The 13,910-nt window shown below is 45.2% G+C and overlaps 1 protein-coding gene across 1 annotated transcript in view; it reads left to right on the forward strand.

Moving 5' to 3' along the window:
* PRKCH (protein kinase C eta) overlaps positions 1–13,910 on the forward strand; it is a 119,081-nt gene that overhangs the window by 63,880 nt on the left and 41,291 nt on the right. Inside the window, exon 10 of the mRNA XM_065635143.1 lies at positions 5,631–5,785. Coding sequence (XP_065491215.1) covers positions 5,631–5,785 — 155 coding nt within the window. The remainder of the gene's footprint in view (positions 1–5,630; positions 5,786–13,910) is intronic.

The following is a 13,910-nucleotide window of genomic DNA, read 5'->3' on the forward strand; positions in this document are numbered from 1 at the left end:
TCCCCCGTCTCAATAGCCCCAGGGCTGTGTGTGCCGGCACACTCCCTCGCCGGGCTTGATTTCTCCTCGGCAGTAGTGGTTCCTGAGGCTGGCATCTACTTCTGCAGTCACTGAAGCAGAGGGGTAAAGTGGCGAGCAGAGCACCAAAATCAGCTGGCAGATGGCTGTAAAACCTGCCGCCTCGTTCATCTGGGAGTCTCGGGCCACGGCAGCAGGTGCCGTGGCAGTCGTGGCTGTGGCTGTGTTTGGGAAGCGGCACTAATACGTGCAAATAATTCTGGCTGAGCAAGCGCAGGGCGGAGTAATTCTTCTCCTCTGTTTAATGTCGTTATTCTGATTTGAAATCAAAGGACCAAATCTTTGCCTAGCGTAAGTCTTGCTCCATCGCAGTTGGGTGAGTGCAGCTGTGACACTGTCCAGAAATTTGGGGCTGAGCTCGTTACACCTACCTCGGCTCTTGTGCACGTGTTTGTGCCAAGGTTGTTAAGGCAGCTCCCCCTTGGTGAGCCTGTTCGTATGACACCTGCGATGCTCTGGTTTTGAAACACTGCCATGTACAACCCCCTGAACAGCCTGTTCTCCCCTAAACCCCTTCGCTGGGGGCAGCAAGCAGCTGCCAAGGATGCAGCACTGTCAAAGGGCCAGGTATGGAGGGAAAAGGCATTTTGGCACAGAGCAGCATCTGAGCATGGTTCATGGTAGTGTTTCTCCTATAAAGATAAATATTGAGGAAAAAAAAAAAAATGTTTATTATTCCTCCTCCGGGTCCTATGCTTTGGCGTGACTTGACCCAGATGTGGACAGCCACTGGCACGGCTGGGGAGATGGAACATGTGGCTTTCCTAAGCCTGGTACTGAGCACGGTTTATTTGTGTGCTCCCAGCAAGACCTGAGGTGGATTGCTTTGTGTGGGGGTTGTGGACCACGAAGGGCAAACGGGAACATTGGGAGCGCTGAGGGAGCCTGCCAGCTCTTGTGATTGTCTTGTAATAATTTGCTTGCAAGCTCCCTAAGCCCTGCTACTCTTTTTGGAAACAATAAACTTTCACTGGGAAGCAGTGACACAGCTGTCTCTGTATGGAGTTAATGCTGAGAGCCTGCATTCTGCTCTGCAAAGCGTAAACTGCCAAAACAGTGAAAAATGCCTGTTTTCTTGGGGAAACCCTTTGGCTTCAGTGAACTCAGATTGAGCCCAAAGCTGATTTTGTAAGAAGTTGTGTGCATGAGTTATTTCCAAAAAGATGAAGTGCAAACTTTGCAGAGTTCCCAAGCCAGGCCAACCTTTTTTTTGGGGGGGGGAGGAAATTGGACGATTGCTCTAAACAGCATTTAACCAGGTCTCCATATCCTCCAGATTCTGCTTATATAGCAGCTGTCAGCTAAAGAGGAGGCTTGGGTGAAACTACTGCTGGGATGTGTCCTTGATGGGGCAGCTCAGCCCCGTGTCCTGCAGACAAATCAGTATCTGGGGGAGCTCTGCTGAGACAGGGACGCGCAGAGCTTGGCCAAGCCTGTTCCTGGTGGCTCTGGAGGCGGGAGAGGCCGTGTTGGTGTTTCCCAGTGGGTCCCCTTGGGTCTCCTGAAGCTCCACCGATGACTGTCTTGAGAGAAGTCCCCTCTGGTCTCCATTCTGCCCTTGGCACAGCAGCTCTCGTAGGGTGGCAGAGAGGGGAGGCAACTTCGCTGTTATCTTCTTCCATGTTTGCAGGTAGGAACCGCTTCTCTTTACCCACCTGCTCCCTCCACGCTGCCTGAACCAGGGTGGTGGTGCTGCCCTGTCCCGTTTATTGAGCATGAAAGCCTGTGGTCAGAGATAAGGTTCTCACCCTTGTTGTCTTCAGAGCTCTTTGGTCTCGTGTGGGTTGTACACTGACGTCAGCTATGACTCTTAACTGGAAGGCCGTGGAAGTCAGCTGTCACACTGGCCTTTTTTGGGCATGGGGAAGGAAAGGATGCTCTTTTAGTAAAATCTGGATTTTTTTTTTTTTTTCTTTGTTTGTTTCCCCCGTGATGATGAAGAGGAAAGGTCTGATGGTTCAAAACAGCTTTCTAGTAGAGCTGGTGAGGACAAAGGGCTAAAGTGATGTTTGAGTTGGAGTTCAGCGGGTGCTTGTGTTTGCAAGGGGCAGTAACCAGAGTGTGGATTGTCCCACCCAGTGGCTTTCGCAGCCAGGGACTCTCTTCAAGCCTCACCAACACCCCACTGAGATAACAAACAAATAAAGTGAGTACAGGTAATTGCTATCAAACACTGTCCTTAAGACATAGTATATGGTTCCAGCAGCCCTTACCCTACTAATAGTGAACAAATACAGATGGCAAACTGAAATTTAAACAAATTGAAAAAAACCCATCTCTCTTGCACTGAAATTGGCAGGGCTGATCTCCAGATGTAAGCCAGGAACTTTGTTTCCTCCAAGTGTTTCTTTAATTTACAGTAACAATTGCTCTGAGGCTTTATTCACCTCAATCCCAGTCCAGAAATGGTGCAACGCGAGTTCCTCATCTGTCTGCCGCTGCCGCGAAGGCTTTTGCGTCACCATTTCCTGTTGACTCAAATGCTCTTTTCTTACTTTTGCCGACGTCAGAGATAGCGGATCAGGGAAGACTTCTGAGCAATGCAAAACAGAAAAATAGAAATGCTAGGATTTCAGCATTAAGGCCTATCAAGAAACACTTCAGCTTTCAACTCCTAATTCCCGCTGGTAGACCCCAAGAAAGGAGGCACGTAACTCCAAGTCAGGTCAAATTTGCAAGTATCAGAGCTACCTGCTGTTTTAGTATTTCCTTTTCCTGGCCCCTATTTAAGCTATTTATTCACTCTTACTCTGCCTGCTGCAAATTGCCTTTCTTTTTTCTTTTCTTCTTCTTTCTTCATAAAACACCACTGTTTATTTCTCAGTGATTCCTGTGAGAGTGGTTGGTCTCTGCAGTTTGGCAAGCTGATGGCCTTGCTTAAGAGTAAAAATGGAAGACCTTGCTTGACTACTAGATCCTGGTCCCCAAAGGGTGTTCATTTAGTGCCGATTTTTCTGATATTGTTGCCAGGTGTGTAGCAAACCAATGCACAAACACTGTATTATAAGTAAGTTGTAATACCCATCCTGCTCTTTTCTTCAGCAACCTCATAGGATTTCTGAGTGTTAGGAAACTGGACAGGTAAACAGCTGGGCCCCCTTAAAAAAAAACAACGGCTAGTCCACAGTTTTGATAGGCCTGAATTGGAGAGCTTCAGTAATTAAATCATCCCTATTTATGCTTGACATGTGAAACGAGACCATGGGTGAAGGTGAGGTGTTAACCGTTACACTTGTGAGCACCATGTAACACACACAATGATACTTGCTCAGGTTTGCAGTTAGTCTGAAGCAAGAGCTGTTTGTAACAAAAAGATGCTAATTCCATGTCATCAGTGATGTGAGTTGTAAAACTGGCTGTTTCTGTGCTCACCTGAACATTCGAGATAGAGGTAGTATCATCCTTTAAGCATCATGGTACAGATGAGTACATCTAAATGTGCTGCGGAGTTTTGCCAGCGCTGGAGAGAGAAGCAGGACATGTGTGTTTTAAGATAGGAAGAGTTCACTTTGTTTCCCCGAAGCTCACCTTTAAGGAAAGATTAGAGAAAATATGGATGTTCACCTAACCATATGCATGTTTATACAAGCACATGTATTACGTACATAAATACACACACACACATCCCTCCTCAGGTTGCTGGTAAATTAAATTACTTCCTGTCGGAGACCTGGCAAGAGAGATTTCTTTTTTTAAGTACTGGCTTGAAGAGATGCCTGGACAAGCTGGGCTAGATAAGTGTGTAGGGAGATCAGTGAGGAAGGAGGTGGGAAGGAATAACAAGCAGCTGTAAAAGCTGCCCGGACTGGCAAGACAGAGGTGGTATCTGTGCTACAGCTGGGGGAAGGGTTACAGAACAGGTAGGCGCAGCATAGCCAGTCTCGGTTTAACCAACTGCAGCAAAGATGCGGCATTAGAGATCTGATGTGGGCTGAAGAGCTGAGATTGCTGGTGGATTTGTGCTGCTCGGGCTTGGATTTCTGGCACAGGCGAGCTGGCTTGGGTGTCTTTCAGCAGCCCTGTAATAAAGGCAGAGTGAAAAAATGAAGTATTGTTGTTTATACAGGCTGGAGATAGCACTTAAAATGTAGCCTCGGTGCTACATGCAGGAGTATTGCGACATTGCTGGGAACACATCTATCTTGGCTTCTGGAAGGAGCTGTTGAGCAGAGCCCAGGATGGTGACAAGAAGCAAGTTGTCCTCATCTGTCATGAGCCATTTGCTCTCCTGCTTGTGTCCAGAGAGGGATGAAAGGATTCCTGGTTGCTTTTCTTCTGCCGTGTGCATCTCAAGATGTTAATACCAGTAGTCATTTCAAGCTGGCTGGCTGCCAGAAAGTGGAGCATAACAATGCTTATCCTCTTAAACTTAGAGAGGCTTTAAAACTAGCTTGTAGATGATTAACATCGGACCTGCGAAGGGGCTTATGAGGAAAGAAGGGCAAATAGTACCATTAAAAGGCTGACTGGTCTCAACTGAATTGTATGCCTCTTTTTTCCAGTCTGCTTGTTCCTGATATTGAGAGTAAAATTGAAACAATCAGTACGGAATGTCCTGAAACAATTGCTAGGGGAGGTTTTTGAAGCAGCCTGCAACAATTCTAGGGTTTAGTTTTGTGACAAATCACTGTGTGTCCTTCTTCTCACAATTAAGCGAGCAACCCTTGTTTGTGCACTGAACCCACATCCAGACTATTGAGCACTCAGCTTAAGTAGGTCCCTCCCTATCTGTAAACTCTTGCAAAAAACAGAACAAAGCCAAAAAAGAAACCTCAGACACCAGCAGCTGTGGTTAAGGAGCTGAACTTTATTGAAGAGGTTACTTTTCTGCCCAGCAGAAACTTTGGTTTATGCTTTGTCCTTATCAGTTCCTTCATCGCCCAGAGGCCTCTGCAGGTTAACCAGAGCTGTGAGGAAAGCTGAAATCTGGGGGCCCAAAAAGCAGCTACCAGGAAAGCGTATGGCAGGAAACTCCATTCTAGAAAACAACACACGTTCCCCAGAAATGGTGCCGAGATACCCTCGAGACAACATCGTCATTGCTGTTCCTGAGCCCTTGTGCTGTTGCGGTGAAGCTGCAGTCTGGTTTTGCATGTTATATTATGGAGCATGTTTCCCCAGAGAGCTGAGGTGTTTAGTAGGGAGCAAGTGATTTTTTACAGATTTCTCTTGTGCCCACTCAGCTCGGAGAGCGCTGTTGAAGGGGTGTCATCCTCTGCTGATTCAGGCTAAGGACAGTCAAGGAAACCAAACAGAAGCTGGTTAGTAATGAGCACCCACCTACTGATAAGCCTAATCCACATGTGAAAAGGAATTTATTTCATGACTGGGGGCAAAATTTTTGGGAGGAGAGCAGGACAAGGAGGTACTAACAGATTTTCCTGGTATTGACTTAATCTTTCCTGAAGAAATCATTTTTTTTTTTTCCCCCATTGTCTCATGGGTGCTTAATCTGTGTTTGTTTGCAATATAATAGTTTTACTTGCAATTTTCTAAGCCTGCAGAGGATATGATTAATGCTGTTCATATCTGTTGTGTTTGTGTGTGTGAAGGATCGCCTGTTCTTTGTGATGGAGTTCGTAAATGGCGGGGACTTGATGTTCCATATTCAGAAGTCGCGTCGCTTCGATGAAGATCGGGCCCGGTTCTATGCTGCAGAAATTATTTCAGCCCTTATGTTTCTCCATGAAAGAGGCATCATTTATCGGTGAGCTCTGCATTCATTCGTTCATTCTCTTTGTCTGAACCTCACGGCTGAGTTGATAGCTTGAGTTTTCTGCTTGAATAAATAAATGTCACTTGCTGCCCACCAGGAACGAGTTGTCAGCTGGGATAATGGTACCTCCACTTTCCCCCTGCACATTGTCCAAGTTCCAAGAAGGAGCAAAATTTCTGGCTGCAGTATTGACTACTGGAGGGGTCTTCCTATGACGTGTGTGTGAGCCCATAGAAAACTAGATTTTCCTTCCGAGGCACAGGAGCTAGATTTTGTATTGCTGTCAGTTCACGTTACTGTGCAGACACGGCTGGTTTATATCAGCCCCAGAACTGCCCCTCGTCTGCCCCTGGGGTGCCTGCTGGGCGTTAGCTCTGACCCACAGAAGCCTCCTCTGGGCTGCTCTGGGCCTGTCCTGCTGCCATACAGCACATGTCAAACTGATGACAAAGGGGCAGGCGTTAAATGAAACCTTCCTAGACTTTCTGGGAGATAAATGCAAGGGGCTGTTGCTTTTGACACTGTGTGCATTGTTATTTAAAAGCTCATATGTGCTGGTGACATGCAAGCCTGTTTTTTTCCCTGTATTAGCTATGGGCCTGTGTTTAAACTCTATCTGTTTGACGTTCCTATCCAGTGTTTTCGCGCTCAACCACTGTAAGTCTTTTCATTCCTGCCGTGATCCTACGGCCGGAGTTTTTCCTTCACGCCCATGTCTGACATCTTTGTGTTTGCGACAGGGCTGGAGCATCATTGCCTCCTGGTGTCTCAAGGTTGTTCTTAGGAAGCTCTTTCCCATACACAGCACTCTTTTTTTAGTCATTCCTCTGTACGTGGGGGGTAATTGTTTATATTTGTTCCCTTCTATAATGCCAAAGTGCTCTATTGTTCGCTCAAGCATCAAGGCATGGATCGGGCAGACAGTCTGCTTTGCAGAGTCCTCCCTGACCGAGATGACCATCTGACCAGCCTCCTCCTGCGTTAGCCAGGGGTAGGGCCAGACCTCTTCTGGGATGGAACAGGACAGCTAGAGCAGGGACACGTCACCGCTGAGACAGTCTGGTTATACAGAAAGGTTTCTTTTTGACATGCTTGCAGAACACCTCTGGCATCCTCTTGCCCAGAGCACTGGAAAGGAGGAACAGTCAGTTGTTTTATTTGGGTGCTGTTACGTGGGTTCCAGCAGCAAAACATGCGTATGTGGGTATGGTCTGCTCTAGGCCTGCTCAGTCCTACTCGTGGCATGCCAACACTGCAAGGAATAACATAAACTCTCTCTTTTTGATGCTTGGTTACAGTTGTACAGCTGGAACCCACAACCGGGTCCAGGATGGGACCAGTGCCTGTGCCAGTTGGGCTCTGTTAGTACCGTTTCAGACTGTGGTTTGGGCCAAGTGCTGTTTGGTTTGGGACTTTGTATTGTTTAACCCAGGCAAGGCAGTCCTGTATTGAGTAGTGTGTCCTTCTGCATCAGCTAAACCCCGGTTTGAAGACACTAAAACCAGAATAACTGAGGGCTAAAGTGGCCAAAGGGCCAGAGGCTGTGTGGGGAAATCTTTCCTATCTGATGGTGAGATGATTAGATAAATGGAGTAAAAGCAACTTCTCTTCCTAGCTTGATCTCCAGTAAGAAACAGATAGTCAGAGGAGGACAGAGAATATTAAATTATTTTAAAGTATGAAATCATATGATATGTGTTGCACAGTGAAATAGAGGAGGAGTGTCATTTTAATATTCTCCAGGTCCTGAGAGTATGGAAATTACAAGCAATATATACCATGTGTATTGAGCTTCTAAAGCCCTGTGATTGTCTGCACAGAATAGCAAATCTACCTGCTCTACAACTGGATTTCAGTCTAATTCTTCCCTTGTGAATAACGCCAGCTGCTCAAGAGAGACCCTGCCAGATAATTACGCAAATGACATTACCCTTAAAATAGCGACATCCAGTAGTTATTGTCAATCATTCAGCAGCAAAACTGTGTCTGTGCATAATGTAATGCCACTGGGCTTACAGCTTGTCCTGTCCCCCCAGCCTGCTGCCTGTCACAGGGCAGGAGGAATCAATCCCTCTGGGTTTTGGCACTCTTCGAGTGCTGCTGTAATTCATGATAGAAACTGGAGGAGTACTTGAAAAGCTCCTTGAACAACTGTACAGGCTTTGATCTTGTTGCGAAACTAGTTGAGCTGTGGAGTCAAGTAGCTTCAGCCGCATGGGGCAGATTTGCAAGGGGCTGACTTGTTTTTTTAAAATTAGTCGGGGTGACTCCGTTCAGGAAGATGTAAGAGGAGAGAGCTGCTGGCTGCGGCTGGCCTGAGCTGAGGCCCCCAACACTGACCGGGCTGCAGGATGGAAGGAGATCCTCAGAACGGAATCACTGCACTTGTGTAAGAGAGTTTGGAGATTTTATGATCAGCATGTGAGTGCTTGCTTAGGAAGCTGGGAGCAGGGGGGAGACACACCAGGAAAAGCCTGACCAGAAAGTGTTTTGCCACAAGCTGTTCCATGTGCCTCTTCTTTCTGGATTCCCACAGTCAACAGAGTAAGGGAGTTGCTGGCCTAGAATACCCTGACCGTTTGTTTTTCTTCTGGGCTAAACTTAAACATAATACCATATTTTTCATTTCCCCCTTCAAGATTAAGCAGTTCAGGAGAGAGTCTGCATATACCAATGCAATGAGCGTTCTCCCGGTAAGTCAAGTTGCTTTTGCCACAAGTGCTGCCAAAAGCTGGGTGTGCTCTCCTTTGAAATGCCAGAGAGGCTTGAGAGCCGGCACTGAAAGTTCATCGAGAAGTAGCTGAAATGTGTCACTTTGGCCTGGGGTGACAATGCTGGTAACAGCTAAAGTCAGGTGTTTGTTGATTCCTTTTCTGGCCACAGACACGCAATTCGAAATGACCGTAGTACGGTATTTCTGTGGTTTCTACTGTGGCTCCATGGGAATGGGGTTCCTGAGGCAGATGGTGTATTTTGGCGATAAGTGATTATGTTAACATAAAATCCAGGCTTACTGCTGGATTGGTGCTCTCATAGGGTGCTTTTCACGACACAACTGAAGTTTTCGATAGTTTGCTTCTCTGAGGAAAGTCTGCTTTCTGTTACTTGTGTGTGTTTGGGTTTTTTTTAAAAGAGAGGTTTCAGTTTCACAGCTACTTTTTTTTTGGTTTTCATTTGCAACACTGCAAGGTAGAGATGGCTTTCTGGCCTTATCAAGGAAACATCTCTGTCTTGCCTTAAGCCGAGGTTTAGCTGTCAACTCTGCAGTGTCTCCTTGTGTAATAGTTGCTTCCTGAAGAGAATGTCGACAAGTACAGTGTGGTTCCTTATCCCATCATACAGGGCGCAGGACTAGAATAAATCCAGCCATGAAAACCAGCTTTTCAACATGTCAAATCATAGTCTATTGTGCACCCCACAGAGGAATAGGACAAGAACATATTTGGGCTCAGCTCCTGCTGTATGTTGCCAGGAAGAGGTTAGGCAATAATCAAAGCTATTGTAGATAAAATCTTTGCTCACAGGGCAGTGTTCTTGCACTGCTGCTTTTTTTTTTTAAGCTTACTTCTGAAGGAAAATAGAACGCTGGGTCATGCTGCAAGTAGGTAGGTTGGTTTGTGATTTTTATCAAAAGACGTTATGTGCTATTTTTCTTGAGGCAACTCTTCCTGACTTTCACTTTCCAGTTCAGCAGTTCCCAGGGTAGGGAAAGCATATTTTGGTTTCTGTGCATGCTGGAAACAAAACAAAACAGCATGCATATTTGAGCAGTATTAGATTGTACACTGGCTTACTCAACGCAAGTGAGCTAGTCCACTCCCAGTCTTCTAAAAAGCAAAGATATAGTAAATAATCATAAGGGTTTATTTTAAAAGCAGGACTCTTCCTTCAGTGTAGCGTTATTGTAAGAATGGCTGGTCTGCTCTGCTGCTATCAAATTCAAACCTTTGCACAGGTTGATACAGAACTTTGCTAGTGGATGGGTCTACTTGCCAAGGTCACCTAAATGGTGTCCTTCAATAGAGGCATCTACCTGCATAATGAGGGCAAATGCAAATGTTTTCTTAAACTTGGTTGTTGTGTTGTGGTTTTTTTGGTTTGGTTTGGTTTTTGGTTGTTTGTTCGTTTATTTTGGTTTTTTTTTTTGACAGGGGAGGGAGCCTAGGGGTTTGCCCTGCAGACTTTTTATGTTTTGGGATGATAATGGCCTTTTTACAGGCAACATAGGGCAATCGACCCAACCTAATGGCATGGTCTTGATTTTTATTACAAACCTCCTTTCTCTACAAATATGTCAAACCTCTACAAATATGTCTTACTGGTAGGATGCATGGACTGAGATGGTAATTTTTTAGAACATATCTTTGCTACTTGCGGAGGGGATATAGCATGCAGCACATAGAATCATAGAATCATTTCGGTTGGAAGAGACCCTTAAGATCATCGAGTCCAACCATAACCTAACTCCAACACTAAACCATGTCCCTAAGAACCTCATCTGCATGTCTTTTAAACCCCTCCGGGGATGGTGAGTCCACCACTGCCCTGGGCAGCCTGTTCCAATGCCTGACAACCCTTTCCAGGAAGAAATTTTTCCTAATGCCCAATCTAAACCTCCCCAGCTCAACTTGAGGTGACATACCTCAGCTGGCCATGGGCGATCTGTATGTGGAAGCACAGGCAGTGTCACCTTGGCACGCTGCACTTCAATGCTGGTTTTGCCATCTCTGGATATGGAGTTGGATAGTAGAGAGAGATATGTGACCCAGCCCACTGCTTGGCACAACAGAATGGCAGATATATCATTACGGGTATAGATAGTTTAGCATGTAGGTACCATAGCTAATCAAGAGCCAGATGACCTAAAAGGCTGGGCTAGAGAGCCTGGGAGAAGGACTGGCTGTTGGTGGGCCGAAGAACCTTGTTTTTATCCTGAGGGCTCGTGCTAGTTAGCTTATTCCACTTTGTGCCTATATTGATATTTCTAATGCAACTGGTCCTTCTAGAGATGCTTGAGGTCTGCTTGTGGTCCATCACACCTCTCAATGTGGGATGGTGTGCAGAGTCCCCATGCCCTGAGATGGCACCAGCCACCAGGATGAAAGGCAGAAAACGTATTAAGTAGTTCCCGTAACCTGACTGTGTTTAACAGGGGGAGTGGTCCCTTTAGAAGGCAGAAGATAATTATGCAGCTATCCAGATGAGAACATGGTCTTACCTTGGGGCTAAACACTAGCTATTGGGGAAAATATGAGGGGGTCATTAACAGCAAGTGTTTACTTTTCTGTGTGTTATCCAAAAGCATCACCGTCGTGTGTGATGCTCTATATGACAGGGAAAAGCTCTGTCCCCTCTGAGATCTGAAAGAATTGCTGGATACTGGAAATCATCAACTTTTCTTAGCGTAGGAGACCCCTCAGGTCTGCAGCTGTGTGTCTCATGACTGTTGGCTTTTACACAGGATGAGGTTTTTTGCAACAGGTTAATTCTGTGCCAATTCAAACAATAAGCATGTGACACTTGGAGGAAGGTTTACGTAAGCCTTTTACAGAGACGAGTTTTGCTGGAAAAACTTATTAACTGAAACAACACTAAAGTTTCTTTCAGAAAAGTCAATTAAAAGTTACATGCTGAAAACAGAAGCTGAATGCCTTTCCTAATTACATGGAGCCACTGTTAACAGAGCAACACTTATTAGTGTGCTGTTTGCTTTTTCCATGGGTCAAGACATTGTAGACATGGGATCCCTCGTGTTCTCTGTTGTTTTGGGTTTTTTGTGGTGGGTTGTTTTTTGTTTTGGTTTGTTGGTTTTTTTTTTTTTTTTGGCAGCTGATGATTTTGTTTATTCTCATCTCATGCCCTGTTTCGCATCTGGAGCCAGACCTTGTTTCCCCTAAAGCCAAGCGGCTTTCCCTGGGGAGGTAAATTAGCGGTTGAACTGGATCCGTGACTGACACCGGCAGTGCCCTGCAAGGCAATCGGGCTGGTTTGCAGCTATCCAGGGATTATCGTTGGTTTGCTTAGGTGCTATGGATACCTTTGTTTTCTTAGCAAATACGGATGTTTTGTTTTAAAATGAGCTGGTTTTAAGCTTTTCTGAAAGTTCTGGCTACAGCAGATGCTGTTGTAGATAGGCTTTGATTTGATGCCTCCCTCTTCCCTCCCCTGGTTTGGCTACATGCAGGCAGGGTCATGTTGTTTGCATCCAAGAGGAAAAGGTGGGGAAACAGCTCCGCCAGCACCAAACCAGGTGTGAGTCTTTGCTCTGTGGAACACCGTATCCTCAGCTGCGGGATCTGGTCCCTGTCGCTTCGAGACCTCAATTCAGGAGAGCTCCTAGACTTGGCGCTTGCCTGGGTTGGGGCTCCAAAGACAAGAGCAGATATATGTAAGCATGACAAAATGAAGGATGTGTTATGAGAACAGTGGAAAGAATGATATATAAGCTGATTTTACGGTGAAGAAGTGAAGCAAATCGGCTAAAAGCTGCAAATTGGCACAGAATAGCGTACCACCAGCCCTGTCCCTACAACAACTGCTTAGTGCAGGAGAGAAATTTTCATGCTGGAGCCTCTGGGAGTGCTTCATTCAGCTGTAGAAAATATAAAGGAATTTCTCTTAGGGTCAGGAGTGTAGTAATGTCTGTGGCTATCTTATCTGACAGTCAACAGCTCGTGTGGACTGATTTGTGCTCCTAGACAGTGCATCTTCCTCATTGCTTTCCACTCAGATGTGGTTGTTGCACGCTCGCAAGCTGGGCTCTTTTCCAGCCTCTGGCATGCAGTGTTTAAAGTGGTGTTTCTCTGCACTTGATCAGATGGAAAGTGCAGAGAAAAAAAACCCCAGCCTCTCACATTTCCATGTCATGTTTAATCAGTCACCATGCAGGACAGTTTAGTCCCGATTTACAGTTATGCTTACGAAGAGCAGTCCTGTTTTGAGATCCACGTATCAGATCTCTGTGCCCCATTGACTCCACTGTATATAGTCTGCGAACTTTAATGCAACTTTCCACATGACTAAGGACTACTGAATAGCCTGCAGAAGTTATTGGCTCTGCTAGTGTCTACTTGTCCTTTATGGCTATTTAAAGGGATTGATTTGAAACCTGCAAACCCTGCACATAATGAGTTTGTATAAATCATTAAAAACCAGAGCTCGAAGGGGCCTCAAGAGTTTGTCTTGTTCATCCACCTACCCCAAGGCTGGATAACATGTACCAAAAAGCAAGTCCCTTGTACTTTCACTCTTCTTTTTTGGTGTAGTTGTTACATTTGCATGTAATAACTTGTGTACTACGCTCTTACAGGCACAGACTCTAATTTACTGAATGTTTGAAATGAGAGCTTGGTGTTAGTTGGAAATTCTGGTACTGGTGCAATAAAAATAAGCAATACTGCTAATCCGTGGAGGGGATAAGTGATTAGACATGACTTGCGTTCTGACTAATACATGCTTATGGAGGCATTTCACAATTAAAAAGCATGCAGATGCAATTTAAGAATTAGCTACGTGCAGTGATTACAGCCAAGTTCTTAAAGTAAGAAGCCCAGAATTAGACAGTCTTTAAGTCTCAAAGCACCTGAGAATATTTAAGTTATAACTTCTGAAACTGAGATAGTTTTCAACAAAAAGACCGTTTTTCTGCCTTTACTGCCCTCTTCATTCTTTTTTGAAGGCATGAAGGCCATGAGAAGGAAAAAAATATTTGAAATAAATTTTAAGACATCAGATTTATTTTTTAAAGCTGCCCCTGCATATTATTGCTACTTTTTTAGCCAGAACTGCTTATCTGACTTTAATGTGTTCCTGATATCGGGGGCATTCAGGCCTGTGATTTTAAGGACCCAATTTTGAAAACTTTTGCTCTGAGATCTCTAGAATTGCCCAGCATTATTCCAGTCACTTTGGTGATCTTTGTACCCATCTTGAATCGAGGAAGCTTTCAATGTTGCTGTCAGAGAATACGACCCCTGAGTTAGCATTAGGGAGCCTGATATATATATATATATAGCCAAGGAAAAGGTCTCAGTCAACTTTAATGAATGTTTTGTACAATTGTTTCAAACAAAGATTATGCCAACAAAATGCTGTTGCCTCTGCTCCCTCCGACTTG

The sequence above is a fragment of the Caloenas nicobarica genome, chromosome 5 (assembly GCF_036013445.1).
Source record: "Caloenas nicobarica isolate bCalNic1 chromosome 5, bCalNic1.hap1, whole genome shotgun sequence".
Taxonomy (NCBI): domain Eukaryota; kingdom Metazoa; phylum Chordata; class Aves; order Columbiformes; family Columbidae; genus Caloenas; species Caloenas nicobarica.